Source organism: Pleuronectes platessa, chromosome 6, assembly GCF_947347685.1.
Source record: "Pleuronectes platessa chromosome 6, fPlePla1.1, whole genome shotgun sequence".
Lineage (NCBI taxonomy): Eukaryota > Metazoa > Chordata > Actinopteri > Pleuronectiformes > Pleuronectidae > Pleuronectes > Pleuronectes platessa.
The window spans coordinates 8,748,692-8,776,262 of NC_070631.1; the positions used below are offsets into that span (position 1 = coordinate 8,748,692).

General features: G+C 42.7%; 1 protein-coding gene across 9 annotated transcripts in view; it reads right to left on the bottom strand.

Annotated features, from left to right (window-relative positions):
• The window catches only part of LOC128443066 (membrane-associated guanylate kinase, WW and PDZ domain-containing protein 1), an 88,555-nt gene that overhangs the window by 53,419 nt on the left and 7,565 nt on the right, over positions 1-27,571 (bottom strand). For all 9 annotated transcript variants that reach the window (XM_053425781.1, XM_053425780.1, XM_053425779.1 and 6 more), the window contains exon 2: positions 7,890-8,006. In XM_053425781.1, the coding sequence (XP_053281756.1) occupies positions 7,890-8,006 (117 nt within the window). The remainder of the gene's footprint in view (positions 1-7,889; positions 8,007-27,571) is intronic.

Consider the following 27,571-nt stretch of genomic DNA (forward strand, 5'->3'; position numbering starts at 1 on the left):
TATAAATAGACAGGTGCAGAGGTTTAAGTGTGACAGTTGATGGTTAGCGTTCTCGGTGTGGGATTAGTTTGTGCGGAGTTGGCCACAGGTTGAATTTGTTTACTATGGTTTGATTGGATCGGAGGGCCTGGACTTCATTAGGAGTCCACTGGCGGAGCAAAGGAAAGCTTGTACCTGGCAGCGCAGGCCTGTACCTGCATGGTCATTGAGCGTTACCCAGGCAACCTGACCACAAAAGCCCAGGAGCTGCCCCGAGGGAAGAGGACTGCAGCTTTCTGTGTGGATAGACGTGGTCCGGACTCAGCCACCCTCTCAATGAACTCACACTAACTCTGTTTTTAAGGTGAAAGTTTGGGAGCTGGAGAAATATGCTTTGTTGCAAGCATGTCCAAAAATAGATGAGATATAACATGATTCTTAAAGAAAATCTGTTTTTATGCTAAAATAGATCAATCTGCTGCCTGGTCAAATGCTTCAAATGTGTTGCACATACATTAAACTCTCATCGAACTCACAGCAAGTAAGCAATAAGAGAATTAACCCAAATCTTAAAAGGTTTCTTAAGGGATCACCTACATTGACATAATGGTTCAAACAATCATGTCATTCATCATTTACAGTCTTACAGTGTCATCCTGACAATCAAGTATATTCAAACAAACATCAAAAACCTTAAATCTCCTTCACTAATTCCTGAAGAACCTGCAGGAATTGCTTTAATGTGAACTATCGAGCACTCAGAAGTCTCCTTAAATTCAATCAAGCTGCACCAAGTTGTACACTCTCATAGATATTAGTCCCCTAAATATGTCAGAGTTTTTCCCTCTAGATCCATGAATTATTCCCTGATAAATTGTTGAAAACGTAGACGATAAAATTCCTGTATCCACCCCAAAATGTTCTGGGTTCTTTCCTGTTCCATACAGCATTCTTTTGTCAAGGTTCGTGGAAAGTAGTCCTGCTGACTAAGAAAAAAAAAAACCCAGATGAAAACACAACTTCCTTGGTGACAAATGATGACCAGTGTAAGAGGAGCTTATCGGCAGGAGTAGAGATGGTGGAAACATATACGCAGCCACATGAACACAAAGGTTTTAATCTTTTTCTCTTTCTGTGTGGAGCATCTCCGCCTTTATATCAATCTGCCATCATCACGCTCACTGCTCGGAGGCATCAAGGCTAACACACACACACACACACACACACACACACACACACACACACATACACACACACACACACACACACACTCTGGAGCTACAGTATATATGCTCGCTGGCCCGCCACAGTAGAGCCACATCCAAATCATCACAAGACTCTCACACACAGATTAGTCTTCAAAAGACTTCATGATCATAACAGAGAATCTTTGTTCTGTCAGTGAATTAGCACAGTTCAGTTCCCTGACCTCAAAAACAGGGTTATCATTGCCACACTCCGCCGACAACAGCAGAGACGAGACACACTGAGCTAGCTGCCTTAAATGTGATCGTCAAACTGCAAACGGTGAAAAGAGCTCACACCTGCTTCCATCGACAATCCAGAGCTCTGTTTTTGTTCCATCAGGCTGTAAACAGAGCTGCTGTCTGGACGAAGGAACGCTCGGGACTGATTTCACCAGCATTCGTACAGACACGACTTGATGAAACGTTTCTGCTGTTGTCGGACAAGATAGAGGTTCATTAATCAGACAATGATCACTTTAAGTTGAGCCGAGTGACTGGTGATGCTGTCATCGCATCGTTCATTACCAGAATATTCACCCGATCAAAGGCCCATTGTCTGACACGGGCGAGGAACCGTGTATACGAGTAGTTTGAATGGCAAGAGCTGTGAATACTGTGAGCTACACTGGATGCTCACGATCACAGTGGTTGCCGATCAGCATTGATTAAGTGAATGTCAGAACAGGCTGAGGGTGCAGTCTGTTCTGCAGGTGCAGATACAGAACCAGAGGTTGTGTTAATGCTACGGTGTCTTCTGGATAATGTACCGTAAGAAGCCTTTGAAATGGGCCTGGAGGAGATTGTCAATAACGAAAGCGACGTCAGAGACCACAGCCTCCGGTGCCAGATTCCTCCCACTTGCTAATCACACTGATGATAAAAGAGGAAGGAAGATGAGCAGTTATTCTGGCCTGTGTGTGCAATGTGATTTGTTTCAATGGGAACAGATGATGCCTGTTAGTGTATCTGTAAAATGTGCTAAATATGGCCATTAATACGACAACACAAACGTTCACAGCACACACATAGCCCATGTAAACACACATACACACACACACACACACATGCACACACACAAACAAACACCCAGGCTGCACCTGTCTTCACACATCATTACGATGCATAAACACATGTTTGACCAGCTTCCTCAATGAGCTGGGAGGCCGTCCTTTTTTCCCACCCCTTCGGCGTTTTCACAGCGAATCGTGCGTTGGCGCAGCAGATATTTGTTCACATTAACAAAATATGAACCTTGCATATGTGCAAAGCAGGCAAACAGAAGCTGGGGCCCACTCAACCGTTGCAAGAATGAATGGCCGTCATTAGCATAAGGCTCCCCGGCAGCACCCTGCAATGCAGCGACACACACAATGGCGAGTGCCACGCTTCCCCCTGCCGTTCCCCCCAGAGAAACCCTTTTGTTTGAGCAGCATCTGGACCTGACCTCCATGCATTTGAGGTTCGTGACCCCCCCCCCCCCCCCCCCCCCCTCATCTCATCTCTTGTCCTCTTCTCTCCTATCCTAACCTCCCCTTAAAAACCGGCTCTGCCTCTACAGCAACCCCCTCCTCTTCCTCCTCCTTCCTCTCCTCCTCCTTCCCTATACATTGTCCATTTTTCTCACTCACACACACACACACACACAAACACTAACACACACACACATACACACACAACCACACACACACAGATACATACACACACAGATATACACACATACACCCCCCCCTTCTAGCTCAGGAGAGCAGCCATCACTTGCTGCTTGAAAAGAAGGTCTGTGTACTAGTGGGCCTTACACAAAGCCTGCAGGGTGAATTAGAAAACCAAAGAGGAAAAAAGCACCACGGCTACTGGCCATCTGTCCCTCTGGGTTGGCCGTGCCTGCTCCGGGTGAGCCTGCCCCTCTATTTCCCTCACACAATTCCCACCCCTACCCCCACCTTCCCTGATTCCCTTAGCCTATATACACAGCATCATCCATACACACACACACACATACACACACACACATACACACACACACTCTGCCATGCATACATCACAGGCTTTGGATGGCGGATGGCGATGAGAGTGGGAAAAAAAAAAAAGGAGAAGGAGGGCACAAGGAGAAAATAAGGAGCTGCCACTTGCCTGGATGCAGAGCGTGCCCGGAGCCAGCAAATCAAGCCGTAATCCCTTTCTTTGTGTGAGCGGCAAACAGAGAAATTTGTCTCCAACAATGATTTTCCCCGAGATCGGCAGTGGAGTGGAAAACAAGGAAGCAAGGGAGTGAAGGACAGCGAGGAGGGGAGGGAGCAAGATAAAGAGAGAGAGAGAGAGAGAGAGAGAGAGAGAGAGAGAGAGAGAGAGAGAGAGAGAGAGAGAGAGAGGAGGAGATGGAGGGTGAGAGCAGCAGAGGCAGAGAGACGGTGGGAGCAGCTAGAGTGTGACAGCGAGAGACAGGACGGCAGCCGCCACCGCTGAGCCACAGGGACGCTGACACTCACTGGAGGATTTAAAGTGAAGAGAGAACGATGGTGAGAGAAGGAGCGAGAGAGCAAGAGGGAGCAGGGAGAGAAAGAGAGGGAGTGAGGTGGAGTGAGGGGGGGGGGGCAGATCAGGTGGGGTGGGCTGGTTCGCGCTGTGGCTCAAACGCTGGGATGACGCCGAGATAACCCTCATCCCAGAGCAGCAGCTGTAGACGTGAGAGGGAAATGAATCCCATGAGAGAGCGACTGCTCTATCAATTGTGACATTTGCTGCCCATGATAACAATGGCCATCTGTGGCAGCGGTCCGATGGAGTAGAGGGGAGAAGGGTGGGTTTGACAGGAGGAGAGGGGGGTGGTGCTATTCAAATAAACACACACACACACACACACACACACACACACACACACACACACACACACACACACACACACACACACACACACACACACACACACACACACACACACACACACACACACACACACACCACACATGTCCAAAACCAGAGAGCCAGAGAGAAACCCCACCTCGGCCTGTAGTGGAGGGAGAGACACCTGTTCGAGTCACACACAGGGTTAAGAGAGAGCAACACATGTGCTCAGGAGAGGGGGAGGAGGCACGGACAAAGGAAACAGAGGGCCCAGAAGTGTGGCTTTTATTTGACTGCTTTTGTCATTATGCCTTGTCATGCCAAGAAAATATTTGCATGTGTGTGAGAGGCCAAGAGACAATAAACAGGAGGTTGCAACGAGAGTAGGTCAGAGAGAAAGAAAGGGTGAGAGGCATGGGCAGGAAGAAAGAGGGGGAGAGAGGAGGGAGGGGGCGGGGGGGTGATATCAATATTTCAGTACTGTGTCACGCACCATGTGGACGTTTTAAAAAGTCCTTATCGGGTAAAAATCGCAGTCAACAAATTTGCAACGTCACTAAAAAATTGCTATTAAACCTCAAACACAGATATTTCGCTTTTAAAAGACCAAAACTAAACAAAAACTTTTCATAATGTATTATCTGTGTACAGCCTGTGATACACTCGTCATGACATTGGTAATTTATTTTATTACCTCCGCTGTGGAAGTGATGTCTTCATCAGTATATTTGCTGTTTTTCTGTGAGCTAGCAGCATTACACAAAAAAACTAGACGGATTACCGCACACTTGGTTTGTCGGAATATTTAGTTTGATTGTTCGCAGGATTACGCAAAAAATATATGAACAGATTTTCACGACTTGCTGGAAAGATTAGATATGAGAAGAAACCATTATATTTTGGTATAGATCTGCACAAAGGGGCGGATCCAGAGTCCTCCCCCCTACACACACTTTTTTAGGGAGACATGACGCTTTTTGATAGTTTCACCAATTTCAGTAAGTAATTATATATTATATAATTGTGACCCAAATAATTTTGTATATTTTGAGAATGCAATTCCGAACAAGAGGAAAATTTTTCAAATTAATGAATCATCTGGGGCAGCTCTCCTTGCATGGACGTGTTCACGTGACTGCAACTCAACAACAGCTCTTCCATCATGCCTCACACAACGTGCAACATGGAACATTGACGGAGTATATTTCATTGTTACGTGTCTGCAGCTGATGCCTCATTTCAGCAGTGACCTGCTCAGGTGTTTCAAGTGGTCTACACATTGGTGCTGTGAGTCACTTTTCAACCACGCACCAGGAATAGCACTGAGGAAACACTCAGCTCGGTGTTCACCTGTGTGTGCATTGGTTAGCTGAGAAACAGAAGCGGAGGAGAGGTATCAATATCAAACTGTAAAAATACTGCATTACAAGTAAATTTGTAATGCAGAAACTAAATTAATTTAAAATAATAAAATTGATAGTATTAATTTAGCTGAATGGTCCACGTCAATGTTCCATTATTCCATTATTATATCATTATTCTGCACTGACGTCAAAACAGCACTGAATCGTGTAGCCGGTCCAGATGGAGGAAACTTAATTCATTGTCGAGTAGCGTCATGAACAACTCTAAAAACCATCTAGTTGTACTTATTATTTTTGCACTCGCACAACTGGAGTCTCTAAATCACATCCGTCGATGACACAGCTACTGTTTAATATGTGATTGTTGAATTTGGCTAATCCCAAATAGCTAACTTTCAATCAGCTAAAATTGCCAAATGTTTTCCTGCAAATCAGAATGTGGATGTTGGTCATTACTCTCTCATTACTGGTCATTACTGCAGGTGCACACATGGACAGCTGCACACACCAAGGGCGCTTCTTACCTTGGAATGCACGTGGATGTGTGCATGTGCAGTTATTGCCGCTCTGTAGTGGCGTGCACTTCTCCAGGTGGAGTCCAAAAGTTGTACATCAAATTAAACAATTTATCTTGAGAGACCCCCTCATGCTTGCAGATGAGAAAAAGCATTACACAAGAGTCTAAATCATTATCGCATGAGGAACTTCTTTGTAGTTGCAGCAAAGCCAAATGAAAGAGCACAGATCACAAAATAATGAGACTTTGTTTTGTTGAGATCAACGGAAAGAAACGAGTCCTGAAGCTGCACATCGTTCCTCTTCTCTGTGATCTCACAAGTCATCGACTGAAAGGCTAACCTAACTTCGGCAATTCACTGAACATCGATATTGTCTTTGTTCTTTTGAGGCAAAAGTAAGCCTTCACCATTCCAATCTAACAGCTCACACCAGTCCATTTATGGTAAACTTTGGATCAGAAACAGATTGGATCATAGATTATTCTGTTATTGTTAAAGACGGCTCAAAGGGTCACACTAAATAATGTCAACTCAGCATTCCTTATGTGGCATTTGGCCTTCTGACCCCTTAAGAAAAAGCAATGGCTGCTTGTGACCCTTCATCACTGGTTATATTGTTATGGGTCTTTGATGTGAAGGACTTTTAGAGGCGTGCTTCACTTAATTCAGTATTTTCTTAGTCCTGAATAGGTGATAAGACTCTGTACATTTTATTATCTACATTTCAGGGCATTTTAGAGGCTTCAGGGGCTGAATGTCTCCAGTTTTTCATCGTAAAAATTTGTGAGAAGTACGAAAAAAGAAATTGCAACCCATTTAATCATCTGGTGAATCCGCTGACGGCCTTATAATACCATCAGTGGCAAAACATATTTAGCGTTTATATTTAGCCTATATTCAACTTTAATGTCATTACTGTCAATCCTCTGCACACGGAGGCCTCCCCATCGTCCTGTGATCTCTGTGAGAGCCCGACATGTTCATCACATAATCAGGCAGGAATCTATTTTCAATATATCAGAACATCATAATCCCGGGCAGGGCACCAGGGGAGGCTAAGAGAGGCGGATTTACGGGTCACATGGCCCAGCGCAGGATGACAGACCGCCAGAGACCGAGAGGCAGAAAGTGGAAAAGGCAAGAGCGAGGAAAAACAACAGACATCAATCTTTTCCAGAAGCCACAATTTATCAGGCAGCATTGCGATGCAAACACATGGAAACAAACACACAGTCACACAGGAGGATGTGGCTTTTTAAATGAATAATGATGTGATCCCAACCTTGGCTGATTCAATCATGTCTATGCATATGTGTGGTAATAAAAACAATACCTCGGGGAAGGGGGAAGCGAGCAAAAACCACTCTCTAGTTTTGTTGAAACACTTTCTGCCTCGAGCTTTGTGGTCATCACAACTCAAACAAACATGAATTAAAAAAAGAAAAAGAAACAACAGACATGATATGAGAACAGTACACAAATGAACAGAGCAGCGCTGGACTCTGTCACCCTACCGCAGACCCAACGGTTTGTGACGTAACTGAGCCCAGCTGTGGAGTCTGGCACGGTGCAGGATGTTTGGCCTGAGCCACACTTTTTGTATATTTCATTGACAGCTGCAAAAACGAAGCTCTGACACGAGTGGCTTTAATGGGCAGTAAACACAAAATGCCCTATGAGAGACGGCGCTGGTGTGAACTGCTCGTTGTGTTTGTTTCTCTTCTCGTTTGTCAGATTCAGAAACAGAATTATTGTGCGTGAGTGAAATAGAAGGATGAGATTAAATGGAGACGAAACAAATGAGACAGGAGCCAAATGAAAGTGGGTCACTGCATCTAAGATAAGGAAATGATGCTCAAGAGCAGTTAAGGACATCACTCTTGAGCCAGATGTCCCAATTCAAGCATCCAGCTTCTGATTATCGTGACATCTCTACTCACAAGGCACAGCATGGCGATACAGATTAGCTCGGATGGTCTTCTGCAGCTCATGGTCGGGCGAGGACTTTTGAAACCTCAAGCTCAGGTAGTGCTTCAGGTCCTTGTTGAGCTTGTTACCTGGAAAACAAGAGACAGACATAAACAGCTCAGGTGAATAAAACTCCATGTAAAGAAAACAGAGTCGTCTCTTTGCTGTTTACGTACATGGTGACCTTAAGCAAGGTCATGAAAGGTCATAACATTTCTATTGATACTAAAGGAGAAAGGCCATGCTAATCTTTCTAAGACAATTTAAAAAGGACATTAGATCTGTAGTTAATTGATTAATTGATAAAAAAAAAATCAATTGTTGTTTTCAGGCACGTCGTGTGGAGGATCTCTGGAGAAGCGGGTCTGGACTTTCTCCACAGTTTGCCTTTCACACATGCACAACGCAGCGGGAGATTCTCTGCTCAGACACATTCACGACAGCAATACATCCTCCTCCAGGATTCAGGTGAAGGCTGGTGCAGCAGACAGAAGCAGGAAGTAATGTATTCCTCTTTTTTTTTCATTGATTAATTTGTCACGCGTTAGAAGCGTCATCGACACCAATTAGAAAACACGCCTCTGCCTAGCCACAACAGTCCTACACACTATTTTCTAGTTACATGGTAGAAATATAAAATAAAGAAGTAAGTAACCTACATCATCTATTTGTCATAAAACATACTTTAACCTACAATATGGCACTTTGGGAGGGGTCTCAATAAAAAGCTTGAGTTTGATGACGTCTTAAAGCAGCATGGAATCATGGTAGGAGGAACTAACAAGCAGACTGACCGCTGCAGCCACGCCGCTCACATCACGATTAATATTGCACCATCTGAATCAAACGTTGTGACTCTCAACCTACTGGATTTAATTTCCAGCTGCTTTTATTTCATTAGATCATTAGAAGAAATAAACCGTATCAACGCTGTGAGGAGAGGAGAGGGGAGTTAACAGGAAGGTTCATTTAGAGAGAAATTTAGAGGTCGAGGGAGGTTTGGCTAATTGATTAAACGAGTATCTGATTGGCCAGAATTCTCAGGCTTACTCAGCCTCCGGCCAATCAGAGGTGCTGATGCTGCTGACTGGGTTTGAACTGAGCTCAGGCGTTCACAATGGGGCCAGATGGCCGGAGCCCGCTCTCACGCCAGGGTCTCATTTAGGACCATTTAATGATCTCCAAATATATCATGCATGTCTGGGGGCGCTGGCAGGCACTTCTGAGGGGAGGTGCCACGGCCTCCTGTCGGCCTCTGGAGGAGCAGAGGAGTTTCTCCTGGCTCCGGGCTTCAGGATGACAGGGTCAGTCAGCTGATATGAAGTACTAGACGGTTCGTTATTAAAAGGGAAACAAGCAGATTGAGCATGTCTAGCTTTTGCAATATGACTAAAACTGAGTGAAGGTATCAGTGTAGCAGCCGATAAAGTGAAAATGGTCTCAAAGCAGGGGAATAGTCATGTGCCCTGAGTTGTGGCTCGATGGTCACTAAATCATCTGGCATAATAATAATAATAATAATAATAATATAAATTTAAGATGTGATTCCAATTCAGAGACACAGCTGAGCTAATATTATCACCACTATGAACCTGACTCTGATGATGTGGGGTATTTTCTGCCCAGAAGTGGAGACACTTGGTCGTGATCTACTTTGCTGTATTTTTCCGTTTCCCTCTCTCTCCACATACACATACACACACACACACACACACACACACACACACACACAAACACACACACACACACACACACGACCAACTGTGTTATTCGTTGCAAGCAAAGCACAGTCAGGTAATTGTTACCTAGCAACCAGCCAGTGCTGACGACCATCATTACGGTCCCTGCTAGGCGAGCAGCAGTCAGACTGTAAAAGAGATACAACATCTCTCTCTCGCTCTCTCTCTCTCTCTCTCTCTCTCTCTCTCTCCTCGCTGTCTTTCAACACAACCGGTCGAGACAGACGACCACACACGATGAGCCGGATGCTGTTTGAGGTTTCAACAAGGGAGTTGTTCCTCGTTATCGTCGCCAAGTGCTCAAGGGAGATTGTAGTTTCTCTGTCAATAATATTCTAAAGAGTGTGAAATGTGCCCTGAGACAACTCGGTGCTATACAAATAAAACTGACTTGACTTGACATTTGAACACACCCACCCACACAGACTTTACATACATGCATTCTGATTGATATAAATAGCTCATTCTAAATGCCTTATCAGAAATAAATTATGATTGGATCGTGCGATCGCACATTAGCGTTGGCGTTCACTGTCGTGTCAGCTTTGATGGCTCAGATGCTTTCCCTGAGATAAGGAGCACTGTCAGGAACAACAGCCTCCTGTGGGTACGTGCAGCGAGCGGAGGTAGGCTGCCCGGGCTTCCTGCTCCATCAATGGGAAAGTCATCAAATATTCAACATTTATGAGGATTTAAGCTGCATGGATCAGAGATTACAATCACACCACTGTGGAATGTGTGTGTGTGTGAAGGCTTCATAGGACGTTCACCAGGATTACACTGGATATTTAATCATGGATGCTGTTTCACTAAACAAATAAGCAGAAGTTGTGGGGCTGTATGTGGTTTTCTGCACGTCAAACAGAAGAAAATAGTGATATCTATTTCTATTTATTCTGTTCCTCGTACAGACAGGCAGCAAATTCACAGTTTGATGTGATACATTTTGAAGACAGCCTCAGAAAATGTCCCTGTTAATTTTAAATGTACTTAAACCCATATTCTCCATGGAGTTTGAGACAATGGCGTTTTTTTTTCCATGGTCCATTTGGAGTGGTTTCTCGGCATCATGTGACAAAATGCAAGGTTTAAAAATCGGGAAAAAACCCACCAGATGTGGTGAGAAAACAGACGATATTATCTGGGCTCTGCAACCACAGCGCTGCAGATTTTCGAACAATAAACACGATGAATTGTTCCATGACAAGCTGAATTGTTCAGTTCAACGAGTGTGCTGTATGCCGATCCTTGTCTTGTATCCCAGTCACAATCTTATTGTGTACAATCAGGTTCTCCCTGGTAATGTACTGGACATTATTATACACACATTGTGTGCTTATCCACAGCTGTCTCTTCTAAATATAATCTGGAAGGGCTTGATATTTTTTACAAAAATATATATATATCATAATGGATTATTTTTTTAAAGGCATGAATTTGATTTGTATACTAAAGACACCACATGTGAAGACATGAAACTCAGACTAAAAAGCTATTTTATAGCACAGGGAAATCAGTCCATCGATATCAATGTATTAATGTTGATATGATTGCTACAAGGTCATTTAAATAATCCCCCAAAATTAAAAACTATTAACTGCATGGCCGGTTTAATTGGTGAACCCTTTATTGCCTGTGGTTGTGAATGTGAGTGTGAATGTTTGTTTATCATAATGTGACCTGTCCAGTGTGAACGCACCTCTCGCCCCAATGTCGACTGGCCCTAGCTCACCCACAGCCATCAAAGGATAAGCGGTAGAGATAATGGATGAATTGAAACCTTTGATTTGAGAAAAATAACACAATTGTGCACCAGTAGAAACCATCCGGGTATTCAATGTGTCCACAGCCATTCTAGAAGCTCATTATTTTTATTATGGTTATTACTTGCAAAGGTTGACGTGCTCTAATGTTCAGAAAACACACGGCTTCCCTCATACTGTCAAGTGCTGCAGCTGCTCTTGTCAGCCTCTGCCTAGAAAGCTGTGTTTCTTTCTATAACACACTAGAGAAAACTGAAAATGCATAACATGTCTCCTTTAAGGTAACTGTTAAGATCCTCAGGCTCAATGAATCTGTAGCAATTATTTTAACTCATCATTTAAGCAAAAATGTCACAAACCCACAGTGTCTTAAATGTGAGAACTTGAGATATCTTAGTGTCCTATAATACTCTTGGTTTGGACCATTGGTCAAACAAATAAAACATGTCATCTAGTGCATGACATATAATTGACCGAGCCAATAATTGTTATCTTAAATAAAGACGTTTTGCTAATTGACGATGTTTCTGGGTTATACGATGGATCATTTGAGCACTTGGAGAAAGGATTTTCTTGAGTCTCCAAACAATGCAATCACTCTGTGGGGGGAGAACCCGAGACACCAGAGACCTGACGGCGCTGAGAGACGTTTCCTGGGAGCTGAGATGTTTGGGGAGTCGACTTGTAAAAGACTGAGTGACAAGTGATCTGTGATTTTCAGCCTTGGATGAGGTGGAGAGGAAAGGCCCCTGTCCTCTTACAGATAGAGAGTGAGTGAGAGAGATGGGTTTAACCCAAATAAGAGTGGATTATACACATCCTCCATGCCTCCAGTCACCATTACATAACCTTAAATCTAGTTATGCATCCCTGTCTCATTTTGGGAGTGGGGGTGGGGGCGTGCTCTCAAACATCTAAGGAGACTGATTCACACATTCTCATATATATATCTGTCAGCATGACAGCATAGCATGATGTCTCCCTGATGTCATTTAAAAAAAGTTTTGGAGGGTTTTATTTCATGCAGCGTGATAAAAGGTACGGGTTTAAGTGGTATCTACAAAAACTGTGCATTAAAATATCACGGCCTATTCACAAGAGACATGCGGCTGTGACTGAAACATCAGCACGACACTGTGCAGAGCAGCTGCAGCCTATAGTGCCACATAGCAGCTGCCATCACCACGAGTCAATCATGCCTGTGAAAACACACATGCCAGGTGGTTATCATTGCAAAACAGCAGTGCTACAACTGCAAACAGCGGTTGTGATTTGTTTTTTAAAATTATTATTATTATTGTGTGCAAGCCCGACAAATAAATCCAACAGCTTGCAGAGAATGAACGTTAAGTCAAGGAAAATGTCAGCGTCTGTGCTTGTGTGTGTGTGTGTTAGTGTGTGTGAGTGTGTTCAGCTGCTGATTGGGATTCAGCTCCCGCCCTCTGGCTCCACACTGCCCTCTGTATCTCGGAGCTTCACCACCAATAAGTCTGCTCCATGCAGGGCAGTTACCTTGGCAACCCTGAGCTCCAGCCATTAGTGAATGAGATGAGCCACGTGCAGTCACTGTGCGCTGCTGCCCCCCAGTGGCGGAGCTGCAGCATAAGTATTGGAGAAAAAAAAAGGACAAGACACGAATGTGACTTCAAAGATGTAATTCCTGATCCCAAGTGGAGCATTTTGAATTAGATAAAAAATACCCTGTAATATCAGACACTGACTGTGGTGTAAAGTAACTAAGATGGTTGACTTGTGAATTGTCCTTAAATTCCATCCACTCATCTCTTATCCACACTGCTTATCTTTTGAGGGTCACAGGGTGAGCTGGATCCAGTCCCAGCCGACACTGGTAAGAGGCAGGTTAAAGCCTGGACAGGTCGCCAGAGCAGCACAGGGCCAACACACAGAGACAAACAACCATTCACACTCTATGGACGTTTAGGAGCGTCCCATCAACCAAACCCCAATCTGCATGTCTCTAGACTGTGAGAGGAAGCCGGAGTAACCTGAGAAAACCAACTTAAACACTGGGAGATTAAGCAAAGTCCACACAGAAAGATGTAATTCGAACCGGGAACATTCTGTGCTTTCATGTAGCTTCATACTTTTTACTCCACTTTGTTTAGTTGACAGCTGGAATGACTGGTTCCTTGTTAGATTAAGATTTAACAAACATCCTCATATCTACCAGCTGTAGTATTAAAATGCTGCCTCCTGTGCACTAATAATAATAACATTTAAAAAATAGATTTTTTATTCCTTTTGATGCTTTGACTGTGGGTAATTATGTCTTCTAGCACTGAAATGCACCTCAAACCATCTGGGAGTCATCATCTTTGATAACAAACACAAACACGGTGACTATGCTATTACAAATAAATCTGTTATCATGTGTTCAGTGAAAATATCAACACAACTATTTTCCTTCCAGATACAGACCACAGGTGCCGGTTTATAAATCCTTAAATTATAGCCACTACCTGAGAGAATGCGACACAGTAAACACTCTGCTGCTTTTAAACAACTAATTACCGAAACCAAAATACACATTAAGATAAGATGTATTGTACGATTGAGAATGGAAACTGGAATTTAAATTCTTGTTTTTCAACTTATTCTTGTTTTTCAACTAAAGATGCCAAAACGTTGCATGCAGGCATCAGGTCAGCATAACAGTGGTTCGAAGAACTTCACTCTTAGGTGTCCGACCTGTCTGTGCCTGCTGTCTATCTGTCTATCTCCCCTGTAGGTTGCTGCTGGCACACATTAAGGGTTAGATGACAGACAGGTTACTGTTACTTAAGGTCCAGGAAATCAGACTCCTGCAGCAATTGGAAGACACATGCATGGTTGCACACGCACGTATAGACACACATACACACGTCTTATTAAACAGCACCTGCAGTGATGACAGAGAGGATTACGGTGCAAGACAAGACACCCTCCCAAGCCGAGGCTGCTGGGCTGAGGTGACTCTCTTCAGTGTCAAGGCAAATTATATGACTGGCTTTAAAGGAACAGGCTCACATTTCACTTTCGTGCTGAACATTTGGTGAGGAGACAGATACCACTCTCATATCTGTCTGTTAAACATGAAGCCAGCAACTGGATAGCTATTGGAAGAATTGCTAAGCTATTCCATACACAGCGTGGCACATACAGGCTGACAACTCTAGGAGGAGGCGAGCGTGACTCACAGAATCCATGCTCACTATGCTGCTTTCAGACATATGACTGAACTGCCCACATTCGACTGAAGTTATCTAAAGGGGCTGTATTTAAGAGCGTAAATGTCAGAGTCAGCTGCTGAGTTTTTCGTCCCAGCCCCCTCTCAAAATGTCTGGAGAAAGTCCAAGTGAGCAGATGTGAGGTTAGAGCAGGACAATTTAAAAGGACGTTCACTGTGAGAGACCATGATGATTCTTATACGCAACGGAAACAGAGTGTGGTCAGGAGCAGTTTCTGTTCCAGGCCCGAAAAAACAATCTGTCATTTTTATCATGAGTACTTTTCTCCTGTTAGTGTAAGTGAAGCTTTACTCTTGTTTTTGTATAGACTGAATCAGTAACCTGTTAATGAAAGAGCTTTTGAGGTGTTTTAATTTTGATACCTCCACACAGGAGTGGCATCAATCTTCTCACCTAACTCTCATCAAGAAAGTAAATAAGAACATTTCCCAACATGTTTAGTTATTCCTTTACCATTATAACTTAAGTATTCTCAGTAGTATAAAAGGAATTCCTCTTTAAAATCAGTGAGAAAGGTCATTTGGGTCACTGGCCAGTCTGTTATCACATTCAGATTAAGGAGGCACCACTCTTGTCTGCATCCTTGTGAGCTCTGGCACAACAGGAGCGTCACAACACAATTACAGACAGAAAGTCGCACACTGATTAGAGCAATTACGGTTTCATCTCTGCTCAGAAATCTTCTTAATCCGCAAATCACCCGAATGTAGCTAATACCTATCAGTCTTCAGCCTCCACAACCATCCGAGGCCGACAACACTGCAGAGCTCAACACAAACACAAAGAGAAGGCATTTCCTCCACAGGACAAATAATATTGTATTTCCTCTGACCAATTCCAAATAATGACCACCGAGTAGGAACTGGATATGCTGCTTCTTAAACAGTAAATTCCATTGTTTCAGCGGCTTCCTGTGGGTCTCAGGACATCCCGTCAGTCAACACAGGACTCTCCAGTTACACTTGAGAGCATTTAACTCTACATTATCCAGCAGAGGTAAGGAGGAGCCGTCTGAGACAACACTGATCAAGCTCCCCGGCTCTCTGTGATGGGCTCCTCTCTGCTCGCTCGGTGTGAAAACGTATCCGCACTCTCCAGCTATTACGAAGCCATTATCCTGGCTGAGAGAGTTCACGACAGCCGATACAGAAGAAGTGATGATAATGACGTTATAAGGGAACCACTTGCTTTCTTTTAATGACTATTAACACACTCAGAAGCAGGGGCCACATATATAAACGTAACTGTATTTAGCTCCTTCAATCTGCACATGTTTGTCGTCTTATAGCTGCCTGCCATGGGCCCTGCAATCAGAGGGGCAGGGGTGGAGAGGAAAAAACAACAATCACTGAGAGGTCAGCCATGGAGCTTTGGACCGCTCCTCTGCCTCTGTCTTCTATAATTACTACCTTCATAACCAGCCCCACCCACAGCAGCTTTCATGGTGTTCCAACTTCATTGGGTCCAGGGAGCGTGGAGAAACCAGACAGATGCTCCGAATGACACCATCCTGCTCCGCAAAACTGGATTCCTTCCATCCTTTTTCACTTTATTCACATTAATATATCGGACTTACTGTGAGTGCGTCATTCAATCAAACATATGTTTTTTTAAGCCAAATAATACATCTCACATCTTGTTCACATTACTGCTGAGCATATCCAGGAAGCATATCACGTTGCACATCTTTTTAATTTTGCGAATGCATTTATTGGCCTGGCGGGGTAACCAGAAATTGAATTTAACTATGGCTGGAAAATCAGCCGACAGAGATTTGATCATTTCAGAACAAGTAACACAAATTGGAAAGAAATCTTGATTTCACAGCATCGGCATTACAAATTTTAAACTGTTTTCTCTCTTGAACATAAGATATGTAACTTTGACTGCTAATGTCCGAAATAGTATCTTTTGAAAAACCGGGGCTTGAAACAGTATTCAAATTCAATTAATTATCAACATAATTATTGATTGATTCCCTGTTAATTGAAAAATCAATTACCAGTATGATTTTATTATTGCCATACAAAGGAGGTTATAGAGAACTTTCAACAGGTCTTGTATGAACACAAACATTGTTTTTGGACAGAGCGTCAGGTTTTGACAACTGAACGTGCTGAGACATACGGATGGTTTATGTTCTGTCCCAGTTCTCCGGTCCTGTGCTGCTGAGTCAGAATCAGCAGTGCATGATGGGAGAACTGGTCGGAAGGAAGAGTCACAGACAAAGACACACACATACACACACACACAATCACGCAGTAGCTGCAGCAGCAGAGGCGGTGTGTTCCGCTCCAGTGCACTGCATCTGTTCATTGCTAAATATAACCACAGGAACTTAGGCCTTCCGCTCCCTCTGCTCTGTGTTACGAGCTGAGCAGGCCAAAGGATGGAGGAAGAAAAAACGAGGCAGGGCCGAGAAACAACAGAACGAAAGGCTGGTGCAATGGAAGAATAAAAGAGTGAAAACTTGACGGAGAGAGTTGAGAGGAGGGATATGTGGGCACCATCCCCCCACTCTGCCTGTGCCCAAACATACTTCCACATAGACTAAACATGAGTCCTGTCAAATACTGAAACAAGGCAAAACTCCAGATGGCAGGATCTCTATTTTTATCCCCTGGGCTCATTTTTAAAGTGGAGGAAAAACACCTCTTTGTGCCAGGTTTCTAGAAAAAAGTGCTCACTAAGCTATTTTCACATCTCCAATGTAGCATTTCCCTCCCGTGAGGAAAACATGTAAAAACAGGGGAGCATCGAGCGGCTGAATGCTCCCTGTCGCTCACGGAGAGCATCAAGCTGCTGCGATGTGAACATGCCATCAGTTCTAACTGGTTGCCTCTGTTAAATGTCATTGCCTGCCTGACACAAAGGGCCCCTCTGTCATTAAAGTCCCCTCTTTCACAGGAGCCGATGACCATGGGCAATGAGACGGAGATGAGATACACATCCTCCATCTTCCCTTCCTCACTCCGTCCTTCCTTCCCTCCCTCCATCAACTGCTGCAGCAGACTGGAGCACTTAATGGCACAGGGACGAGTGTGTCATCACCAGGCGGCTAATATGATGAAACTCACAAACACAAGACAAGAAATTATCACATTAGGCTTAAATTATAGTTTACATGCATCTGGATGAAGGAGTGGAAAGAGAGACGCCTTCCCAGCGAGTGCAATAACCACTAATTTGTACCTTGAGGGCTGTAATTGAAGGAGCTTCTTGATGTGGCACACAAACAAACCAGTGCAGTTGGTGGAAAGCAGGAGACAGGACATCCAGTGACCTAAATATATATCTGAGCTCTCTGCTAACATTAATTAAGATATGGAACAGTCACTTTTACAAAAATAGCTGTTTAAACCAGGGGGCTCTCTATCCGATCTACAGAGCTGTGTGTGGGGAGATATTTGACAGACAAGACGCCGCACAAGGAGATTAATTAGATGAAATATGTCATGTGACTTTCTCGAGTTAGTTACCAAGCAGAAGCGGCTACCAGTGTCCTGAGAGGAAGCACGCTTTTTAAAAACCTGAGGCAACATCACAAAGAATTACAATTTGTAAACGGAGGATAAAGAAAACGGTTAATACAACAAACACACAAATTGTTGTACTTCTGTCTTAGTGAGGACACTGATAAGTATAATTCACTTGCCAGCATCTTACCCTAACCTTAACCATCACAACTAAATACCTAACCGTTTTCACCCAAACCTTAACCTAACTCTTACCCTGACCTTAAAAACAAGTCTTGAGCCTCAAACAAGCCTTTGAAAAAAGGTCTATGCTCAAAATGGTCCTCACAAATAAACAAGAACAGGTAAACACACACACACACACGCAAACACACACAGCAGGCTGACAGCTGTGGAGATAAGATTAAAGAGAGGCCTTGGATCTCGACTGCCATCCTTGTTGTTATGATGCAGCAAACTCAGGTAGATATCTGTCCATCCACCCATTTTACCGCTAAACTGTTTTTCTTTTAAGGGTCACAGGGGGCTGGGGGGGAGCCAATCTGAGCTGACTTCAGGCGGGGGGGGGGGGGGGGGGTACATCGTATATAGGCTCGTGGTAGAAAAGGTTACTGCGGATTAAGGTCCATGTTAAAAGGTCGAGATCTAAAAGGCTCATCCTAAGTTTAAAGTTATATTGGGGCATTTTGTGTTTATTAATAGGACAGTACTAGCATGACATTTTGAGAGAGAATGTATCAAAGAGCCGTGTCAGAAATGAACCAGCAGGTGAACCAGGGGGTTTTCAGGCTTGTTCTAAGTCAACAAAAAAATGTATTCCAAGCTTTAGTTAAAAATACCTTTAAACAGAAATAAAAAGCGACCAGTCATCAAATAGTAAATCCAAGAGCAGAAACTGACACCATGATATTAGCCTCTGTTTCCTAAACTAAAGTGTCCGGGTCTGGGTGATGCAACGTGATTCGTCAGCTATCGTCAACTATCTTCATGGGTGATAATAAAACAGATGGTCGAGACAACAGAAGAATCGGTCCATTATTTTCAGCGCTGTAAAAAAGACAGACTCCAACGTAAGAAAAAAGATTTACAAAAATAAAATCTATCCAGAGCCAACCAGAGGTGCAGTGATGAAGATGAGATACCAAAAAGATGATGACTTTTCATGCATATGTTCACTGTGACGTCAAGAGCAGATTTTATTTGACATGAACCATGTCGTGTCTTAAAGCGCCTCGTTGTGCTCAGTGAAGAAACAAAACGAATGCATTCATTAACGTACTGACATGACTCATCTCTGCCTACAGCGGTTGATTAAAGGTGAGTATGTGTGTGTGCGTGTGTGTGTGTGTGTGTGTGTGTGTGCGCAACATTAGTCTCAAGTCGCACATTGTGCTTCCTTCAGAAACCACTCACTCACCATCAAACCATTCCGATATCTGACACTCAGACTGTGAGAAGTCACAGATTCTCCTTCACAGCTGGAAAGCTCCGAACACAGAGATGAAGGCCAGACATTTGAGATGGAAGAACGGATCGAGATAACCAACAGATGATGGCGACAGAGCGAGAGACAGGAGGGAGGAACAGGAAATAACTGGATGATGAGATTGAGCAGTGAGTGGCGATGAAGATGAAAAGACCTTGGAAAAATGCTGTGCTTCCACCAATATGACAAATAGTATACTTTCACCATTATATTGTTTTCGTAATCAGTAATTAAGTAATCAAAGAGTGAAAACAGAAGTGTGTGTCCTACTTAATGTATTTTAATTTTGAAGAACATTTTATAGAAGATGATTTACAGTAGTTTCAATTCTTCAAAAAGATCAAACTTAACATTGCTAGATTACTTGATAAGAAACTAACACCTAATACTAAAATGATACTGAGTAGAGCCCCTTCACCAAGGTCAAACAGTCCCCTAATTGAAACTGCACACACTCATAAATATCAGTCCCTTAATTTCTATCATCAGGATCCATTTATTGTTTTCTGAGAAATCAATGAAAATGTTGGGAAACTCACAACAATCTCAAATGTTAAAGGAAGTGAATTGCTTTGTCCACGTACCTTTAACAATTCCCTGTTCTGCACTGACTGTACAGTAAAGTATATAGATAGATATAATAAAATTCTGTGGCACAAGCTGTACATCTAAAACACAAAGAGTCACTGCTGTCGACTCTTTAACAGGTGCCACGATGGAGAGAAAGTTTAAGAATAGATTGAATAAAATAAAAAGTTGTCTGAATCAGAAACGATTACATAATCACATTTAACGTTAATGTGTTGAGATCAGCTGCTGTTTCCCACTAGTTGCAGCTCTACCTCTGTAGAAACTGTGAGTTCTTTAACGAGCCGCTGATTCGTTGTGTTTGATGGAATATTACATGTCGAGTCCTCGTCCTCTCGAGATCCATCATTGTGAGATTTATGATCATAGCAGGAAACAAGATATTGCTCTGAATTAGGATGATTTATAAATGGATCTGATGTCACAACATCAACAGTCACCTGGTCCAATATGGTTTTAAAAAAGAGTCTGTTCCTCAATCTCCTTTTCCTCCAGCCTGTGTGGCTACTATTGCTCCATTGAAGTCCTATAAACGGTAAATAGAAGTAAATCCTTCCTTCCCACGTCCTTCATACTAATGAATAGAAAGCCACCGGAGCTAGAGAGGCGATGACAATAGAACTGGACAATTTCCAATGCTTACCCAGGCATATTGAAGCCAGAGCTGAGTTCAAGGTTGATGAGAAGGAAGGATGTGAATCAGTTAAAGCCAAACATAGTAAAGACCTTGTGCCTTTTTTAAAGCGTTTCCTGGTAAAAAATTGTGCAGGAAGAGTCAGTGAGAAAGGTTTATGGTTATGTTTCACCACGATAATCCATCTTCCACAGTCAAGGCCCCTGAATAAATACCAGCATAAGTAAACCAGTCAAAAAAACCCATCATAGGCTCGTCTCCAGCAAGACCCCCTTTAAATACCAGCGCAAACCAACAGCACACACAAGCACAAATTTCAGTTTAAACAACCTAACATAGGCCTGTCACCAGTTGACCCAAAAAAAACAATAACCTGGTCACCAGGAGATCATATGTGAGCAGGTCAATACTGGTGTCCCACAGCTCACCAGAAACGCCGTTTGTGTTTCCTCTGCAGTCTCTTTGGATCGTCTCTTTTCAATAACTGTAAGCAAGTTAATTTATTGACATAATGGCCCTCAGTAGAACACATACCTCCACCAAGGACCAACAAACCTACACCTGATTATCTAGTTCCGATATCGATCCATCTATTCCATTCCTTATCTATGTATAACTCTTGTTTGGAGCCAGTCCCAGCTTATCACAACATGCATTCAACAATTGCAAAACACATACATCAACTTTTCTCACAGTGCTAAATTTACATCCAGTGTTCCTTTATGTTACATCCAACCCAAAACGCAGTCCTCTACCAATCCCGAACTGACCTGCCTTTAGCACCAAATATGTCTCCACTCTGTGCACCCGACTCCCCCCCCACCACCTAACCTCACCTCACCCCTCAGCACAGCACAGATGCTGCCAACTACTGACGAACAGCTGCAGCCCAAGGTCACTCCCTCCCTTTGACAGAGGGAAGCTTGCAAACAGTCCCGGACGCTAACAGAACAAATCTTCACTGTGTTTGAGTTGGACAATACGATATCTGTTTTAGCTCTCAGCCCCAGCAGAGAAACATGCTTACCTTTTACAGTCACTGCTTGATGAGTGTTTTAAAAATACACCTCTGCCTCTGCTTTTCATTTTGATTCAGATTAAGGCAGCGACGGTTTACTGATTAAACACACTCAGCCATATATAACCTCACGATGAAGCTCTATAGTGAGAACAGAGATAAACATAAAATGATACAAATTTTGTTTTCCTTCTGAGAGCCCGTTTCAGGTCAAGTTTATACAAAGCAGCGCAGCACGAGATAAGAAGGAGAGCGAGGAACTTGAGCGTTCAAAGTAAATGTAGCTGACACCAACTGCTCAGGCAAAACGTTTCCATCATTATCTGACTTTGTGAATTATAAATTTACCCTGGAAACGCAGTGATTCATAGCTGCAGCTGGAGGAAAACCAGCAAGTGATTTAATATTTGGAGGCAAGTGTCGGATCATGGTAGATGTGTGTGTGTGAAAGCAGGCCAGCAGAGGGAAAATATAGGTTTTAAAGAAGGCTTGTTTGATTTGTTCAATCACTATATCAGGAAAGTCAGACATGACTTCTGTAGCGGACGACAGCAGATGTATTTATTATCTTTCAAACCTGCAATAACAGACTTTTTTTGTCCACTAGCAGAAGTTGACAATGACGGAATAATTCATGAAACATTGTTTTCTTTAATAGAAAAATATGTTTTCAAGCTACTCTGCCAGAATTTGCACAAAGCAGGATTATCAAATTATTTGGTTCATGATTATTTGTTCACAAGAAATCAATCATTCAAAACTGAAACATCAACTGTTGTAAGATGAGCTGTCGTGAGTTTTACAGCTCACTCGTTTTCAACACAGAGAAAAAAAAAACGTAACTCTTTTCTTACTGGTTCATATCTATTAAATAAGCAATTTGACTGTTTACTGAATAGAAAAATGTGGCACATAACCAGTAAAGACCAAACAATTCCACATACTTTCAGAAAAGAAAAACTTGTTCCGTCTTAAAACTTTCCTGTCATGGCTTCCTTTACAACACTAACCACCTACATTGTTTTAGCTTTCTTCTTTGCTACTGTGACCAACTCAAACCACCTCAGCCGGAACAGTCATCAGACTTCCTGACAGTGATGAGAATATCAGATACTGAGGAGGCCAGTTCCTGCAAAGCTCCTTTGATTTAGACGTCCATCTGCCACAGGTTGCAGATATACGATTGGGAATGCATGACATAATGTGGATTCCGCGACACACCCACGGACACACAGGAGCTCATGAAGCTGTTTGAACCTACGGAGGCTCCTCTCCACCTGTTTGAAGTTGTCTGTCCTCTGGTGTGACTGAACCTTTTCACCTTTTCCAGGGTAAAAGACTCTGGGAAGAACAAGATCGTGGGAAAAGCAGTCGGGTTGCTCTGAAGCTCAGAGATCAAAGTTGTGTCTGTTTTGTGACTCTAGCTTCAGTGTATGTGTTTGGGATTAGGTGTAACTTTGAGAACAGGGACTTTTTTGGTAGAGTCTGTGTCAACAAAACCAGCTGTAGGCGGATAGTTCTAAAACAATACGACTATAAACATATTTATGTTTTATGCTCATAAAAGTTCCAATCTGTTTCAAGTTAACTGATGATTACGGTAATGAAGGCCCTGGGTGTGGCTTCAAATAATGATCAGTGTTGCTCAAACAGTTTTTTACACCTGAAATATGATATTCACATCATGATTGAGCTAACGTGTCACTTCCTTTCAACTTCTGAATAAAAACATCTCTAAATGTAACTCATGAAACAATAAATCGATCCCAATAACCACAACAGTCAATCGGAACAATGTGTCATTTGATTATTGTCCACTATAATTCAGAAATATTATAATTTGCATATTTATCATAAATTCATGCAAATCGATTTTTTTTATATTCATATTAGAATGCTACTACCAAAAACCAGACCTTTCTCAGTCCCTTGGATGCATCATCATATTGATACACCATTCTACCACTAGAGGGCTCTGTTAATGGGATTTTATCTTTATGACAACAGCCTCACCTGAAACATCTCTGCACTCCAGTCACCACGGGTACCAGATGTTTTGCCTGAATAAATGTTTGTTGTGCTGCTCCCCTGCCAACTCATATCAATGTAACTATGATCCAACATGCTCTACTTCATCAGAGGGCGGCCGACCCTCCAGCGACCAGCCCATGGAACACAGGAAGTGAAGAAAAACTCAGGAAGCAATGGTCGTTGTTTTGGAGAGATATAATGAAATCCACTCGTAAAAGATATAAAAAGACAGTTTGCACTTGGTGTTCATATATGTAGGTGACCACAAGCTATAGTTCCACATTTTAATGAAACTGACTGAAAATCTGACTAAATATAAAACATATAAATTACATTTATTGATCTAAATCATCACTGCCTATAGAAGAGACATTAGAGGAACATTCCAGGTCTAATGTGGTACAAGTTAATCTTGCACCCCATCAGATCACTAACCTTGAAACTCATCAAATATTAACAAGCGGTGTTGTGCCGACAGAAAGTCTTCAGTGCTTCATATCTGGTGCAGCAATCACAGCAGTACATCCAGGGTAAAGTGAAGGTTTAAATTACTAATGAACACTAACTTTTTAAATATATATTATTTGTCTTTTGTGGTGCTTTTAAAAATCATTACTGGTCTTGTGATCGTCCAGATTAAAGAGCAGTGTGAACATTAGTGTCAGGATATCCGATGATAGTGCATAAAGCGTTTTATGCACTGGTAAACCGAACAGTGTCGGGTCAGCCTCAAGAGCTTATGAACAACCTGAATCTCTGGAGATTGACAGACGAGGAGGAGGGGAGGGATAGAGAGATCAGCTGCAGGAGAAATCCTCTAAGGATCATCTGCAAACCTTTCCCCTCCCTCTGCTAAACAAAACAACAAGGTTTATATGATGAGAGTAATGCTATAAGAGAAGCAACATTTTATTTAACAAACTACGAACTGAGCACAGATGATTCATTTATAGAAATATTTCTGAAGTCTCTTGACCAGTTTTCTGAAAACTCCCTTGATGACAGAGGAGCTTTGGGAAAATTAGAGCGTTTCTCACACTGTATGTTATTTGCTTCCGAGGGAAGGTGCAATTACTGAGGCTAAAAACCACAACAAAACTAAAGAACCCGACTAAAAGCAGAACTATGATTCATGTGTATGAATCAGGGCCTGTAATGGTGCCTAATCCCTTCCAGATGTGTGAATCTAGAGGGAGCACAGCTTAAAGGTCAATTTATCTCCACTATACGAGAATCTCTTGCATAGATCGTGTGTGTGTGCGTGTGTGTGTGTGTGTGTGTGTGTGTGTGTGTGTGTGTGTGTGTGTGTGTGTGTGTGTGTGTGAGACTGACTGACTTAGTAGTAGCATGTGTGAGAGCGTAGGTCACTGCCCGTGCGTTTAAGTACATCATTGAGAGACTGAGTGAGCGATAGAATCCTATGAGCTCTTAAAGCTGTATCTCTCTGTTTTTGTTTTCCTGGATCACCTGATTCAAACCATCATAATCTTGCAGAAAAGGGAAATCACTTAGAAAACACACACCAGAGGACCATTCACGTACACTGGACATGAAAATGTGGCAGATTCTCACCCCCTGTGCTTTGGAGCATACAATATAGAAATGAACCGCACAACAGCTGACAATTTTTAAAGACAGATGACAAGACAGACCTAAAAGCAACCGTCACCTGGCTGCAGAAATAGTATATTCAAACTGTAATAAAATCTAATAGCAGTCTAAATTCAAAATATACAGTCTACAAGATAACGAAACCATCTGTAGTAGTTTGCTTCGTGATCCAGTAGAGGGCGCTTACTGGCAGCTCGACCTATGGCATGCTATCTTGACCTCTCAGCAAAGTAAGCCATTTAGTTACGATGTTTTGCTAAATGGACGGATATACATATATAATCAAAAGAATTATTTTCATACATCAAAGAGGCTCATTTGTTGTATGTGTTACGTGTGGCCAGGAGGTGGGGCTCTGTGTGAGAATGTGTGTGTGTGTTTGTGCCTCTCTCCACCTTTCTCTCTCTCTCCACCTTTCTCTCTCTCTCCACGCAGCCAGTCCTCAGGTGAGACTCATCACCTCGTCAGCTGGAGCTGACTTAAGGAGGCTGTGAATTTCTTTCTCGCTCTCTATTCTTCCATGCAGGTGAACGGGTGAGGAGACTGAGGCTCCGGTTTCCCCCATGCCAGAAGTCCTTTTGAGTTTTTGTTATGTTGGTAGTTGGTTCGGGGGTTCCCGGTAGTCCTGTTTTCGGATAACCTTTTTCTTTCATTTAGGTAGTGGGTTATTTAGGCAGACTTAGTTCGGGGGGTGAACACTGACTTCGACGGCCGATGGCTGGCTCAGTGTTCCCCTCTCTTTTGTTTGTTTTGGCCGGGAACCTCCAACCCTTTTGGTTTGTTGCCTTTCTAAATATTTGTTTGTTTCAACCAATAAACATTTGTTATTATTTAGTGGCAACAGTTGTTTCTGATTCGTTTATTTGATGTGTTCCGGGCCTCACGAGCCATTTCTTATAGGTCCGTAACATATGTGATGTTTTTTTATTTCTGTCCCGCTATCTTTTTGTTGTTTTGGTTGTATCACTGAGCTAAGAAGCCTGAGAGCTGTGTGTTCGATAGAATAAAATATTCAGTAATGTGCAGATCAGACATCTTCCTGGGACAATCAAATATTCTACTTCTATCAGCAACAATCAATCAAAGATAAAACAAAGCAACAAAGGGCAAAAACAGACAGGATCATCTGAGCAGGTCTCAAAACGTCCATTCTTCAGTCATTCATTATGCAAACCGAACATCTTTAGAGTATATTCACTTTCAGAGGTCAGAGAGTTTAACTTTAACTTTTAACTTTAATTGCTAAATTATTATCAGGAAATGCAAATTGTTACTGAGAACAGTGAGTTTTCAATCATTTAAACTACAACACCGTAGTTCAGAAACCCTGAGGGCTCTCTGTGTTACTGACAATGTCACTCACATGATGTGGAGGAGTTTCTCTTAATGAAACTACTGTACAAACATGGATTTACCCTCTTTTATCAGCTGCAGCATTCATTTCAAGCTGAGGTCATTACTGGGACAAATATACAATCTGACTGCACTCGGATGCTTCAGCTGAAACTCAGCTGAATACAATATTTGCGTGTTTTTATGGACACAAAGGGTCAGATGAGACTTCCTGCCTCACTGTGGGGTAACACCTGTTTTCTGCCCCAATTAAATAATGCACAAATACATCAAGCCTCCAGTCACAAACCCACACACGCACACGGTTTGAAGCAAAATATGAAAATAATTGTGGGGAAAGAGTTGCAGGACGATTGCCGACTAGTGCCGAACTTTCCGCAACATATTTGTTTTATTCAAGCCATCCATCCATCCGTTATCTGTACCACTTATGCTATGAGGGTCGGGGGGAGGGGAGCTGGAGCCAATCCCAGCTGACACACAATAAACTCCTGTCTATCCTTTCATTTCAACTTCGTTGTTCCACCACCTGGGAGAAAGTCTCAGAACAATATGTATCCTCAGAAAGTTGCACACCTAAATGTCTATATAATGTCTTATTGTGTGTGGCAGCAGAGCCTCTTCCCAGGTTTGCTGCCATTGATAGCATTAATTGGAAGTAACTTTATGAAGGTCAAACTAATACTGTCTGAACATCCATATTCACA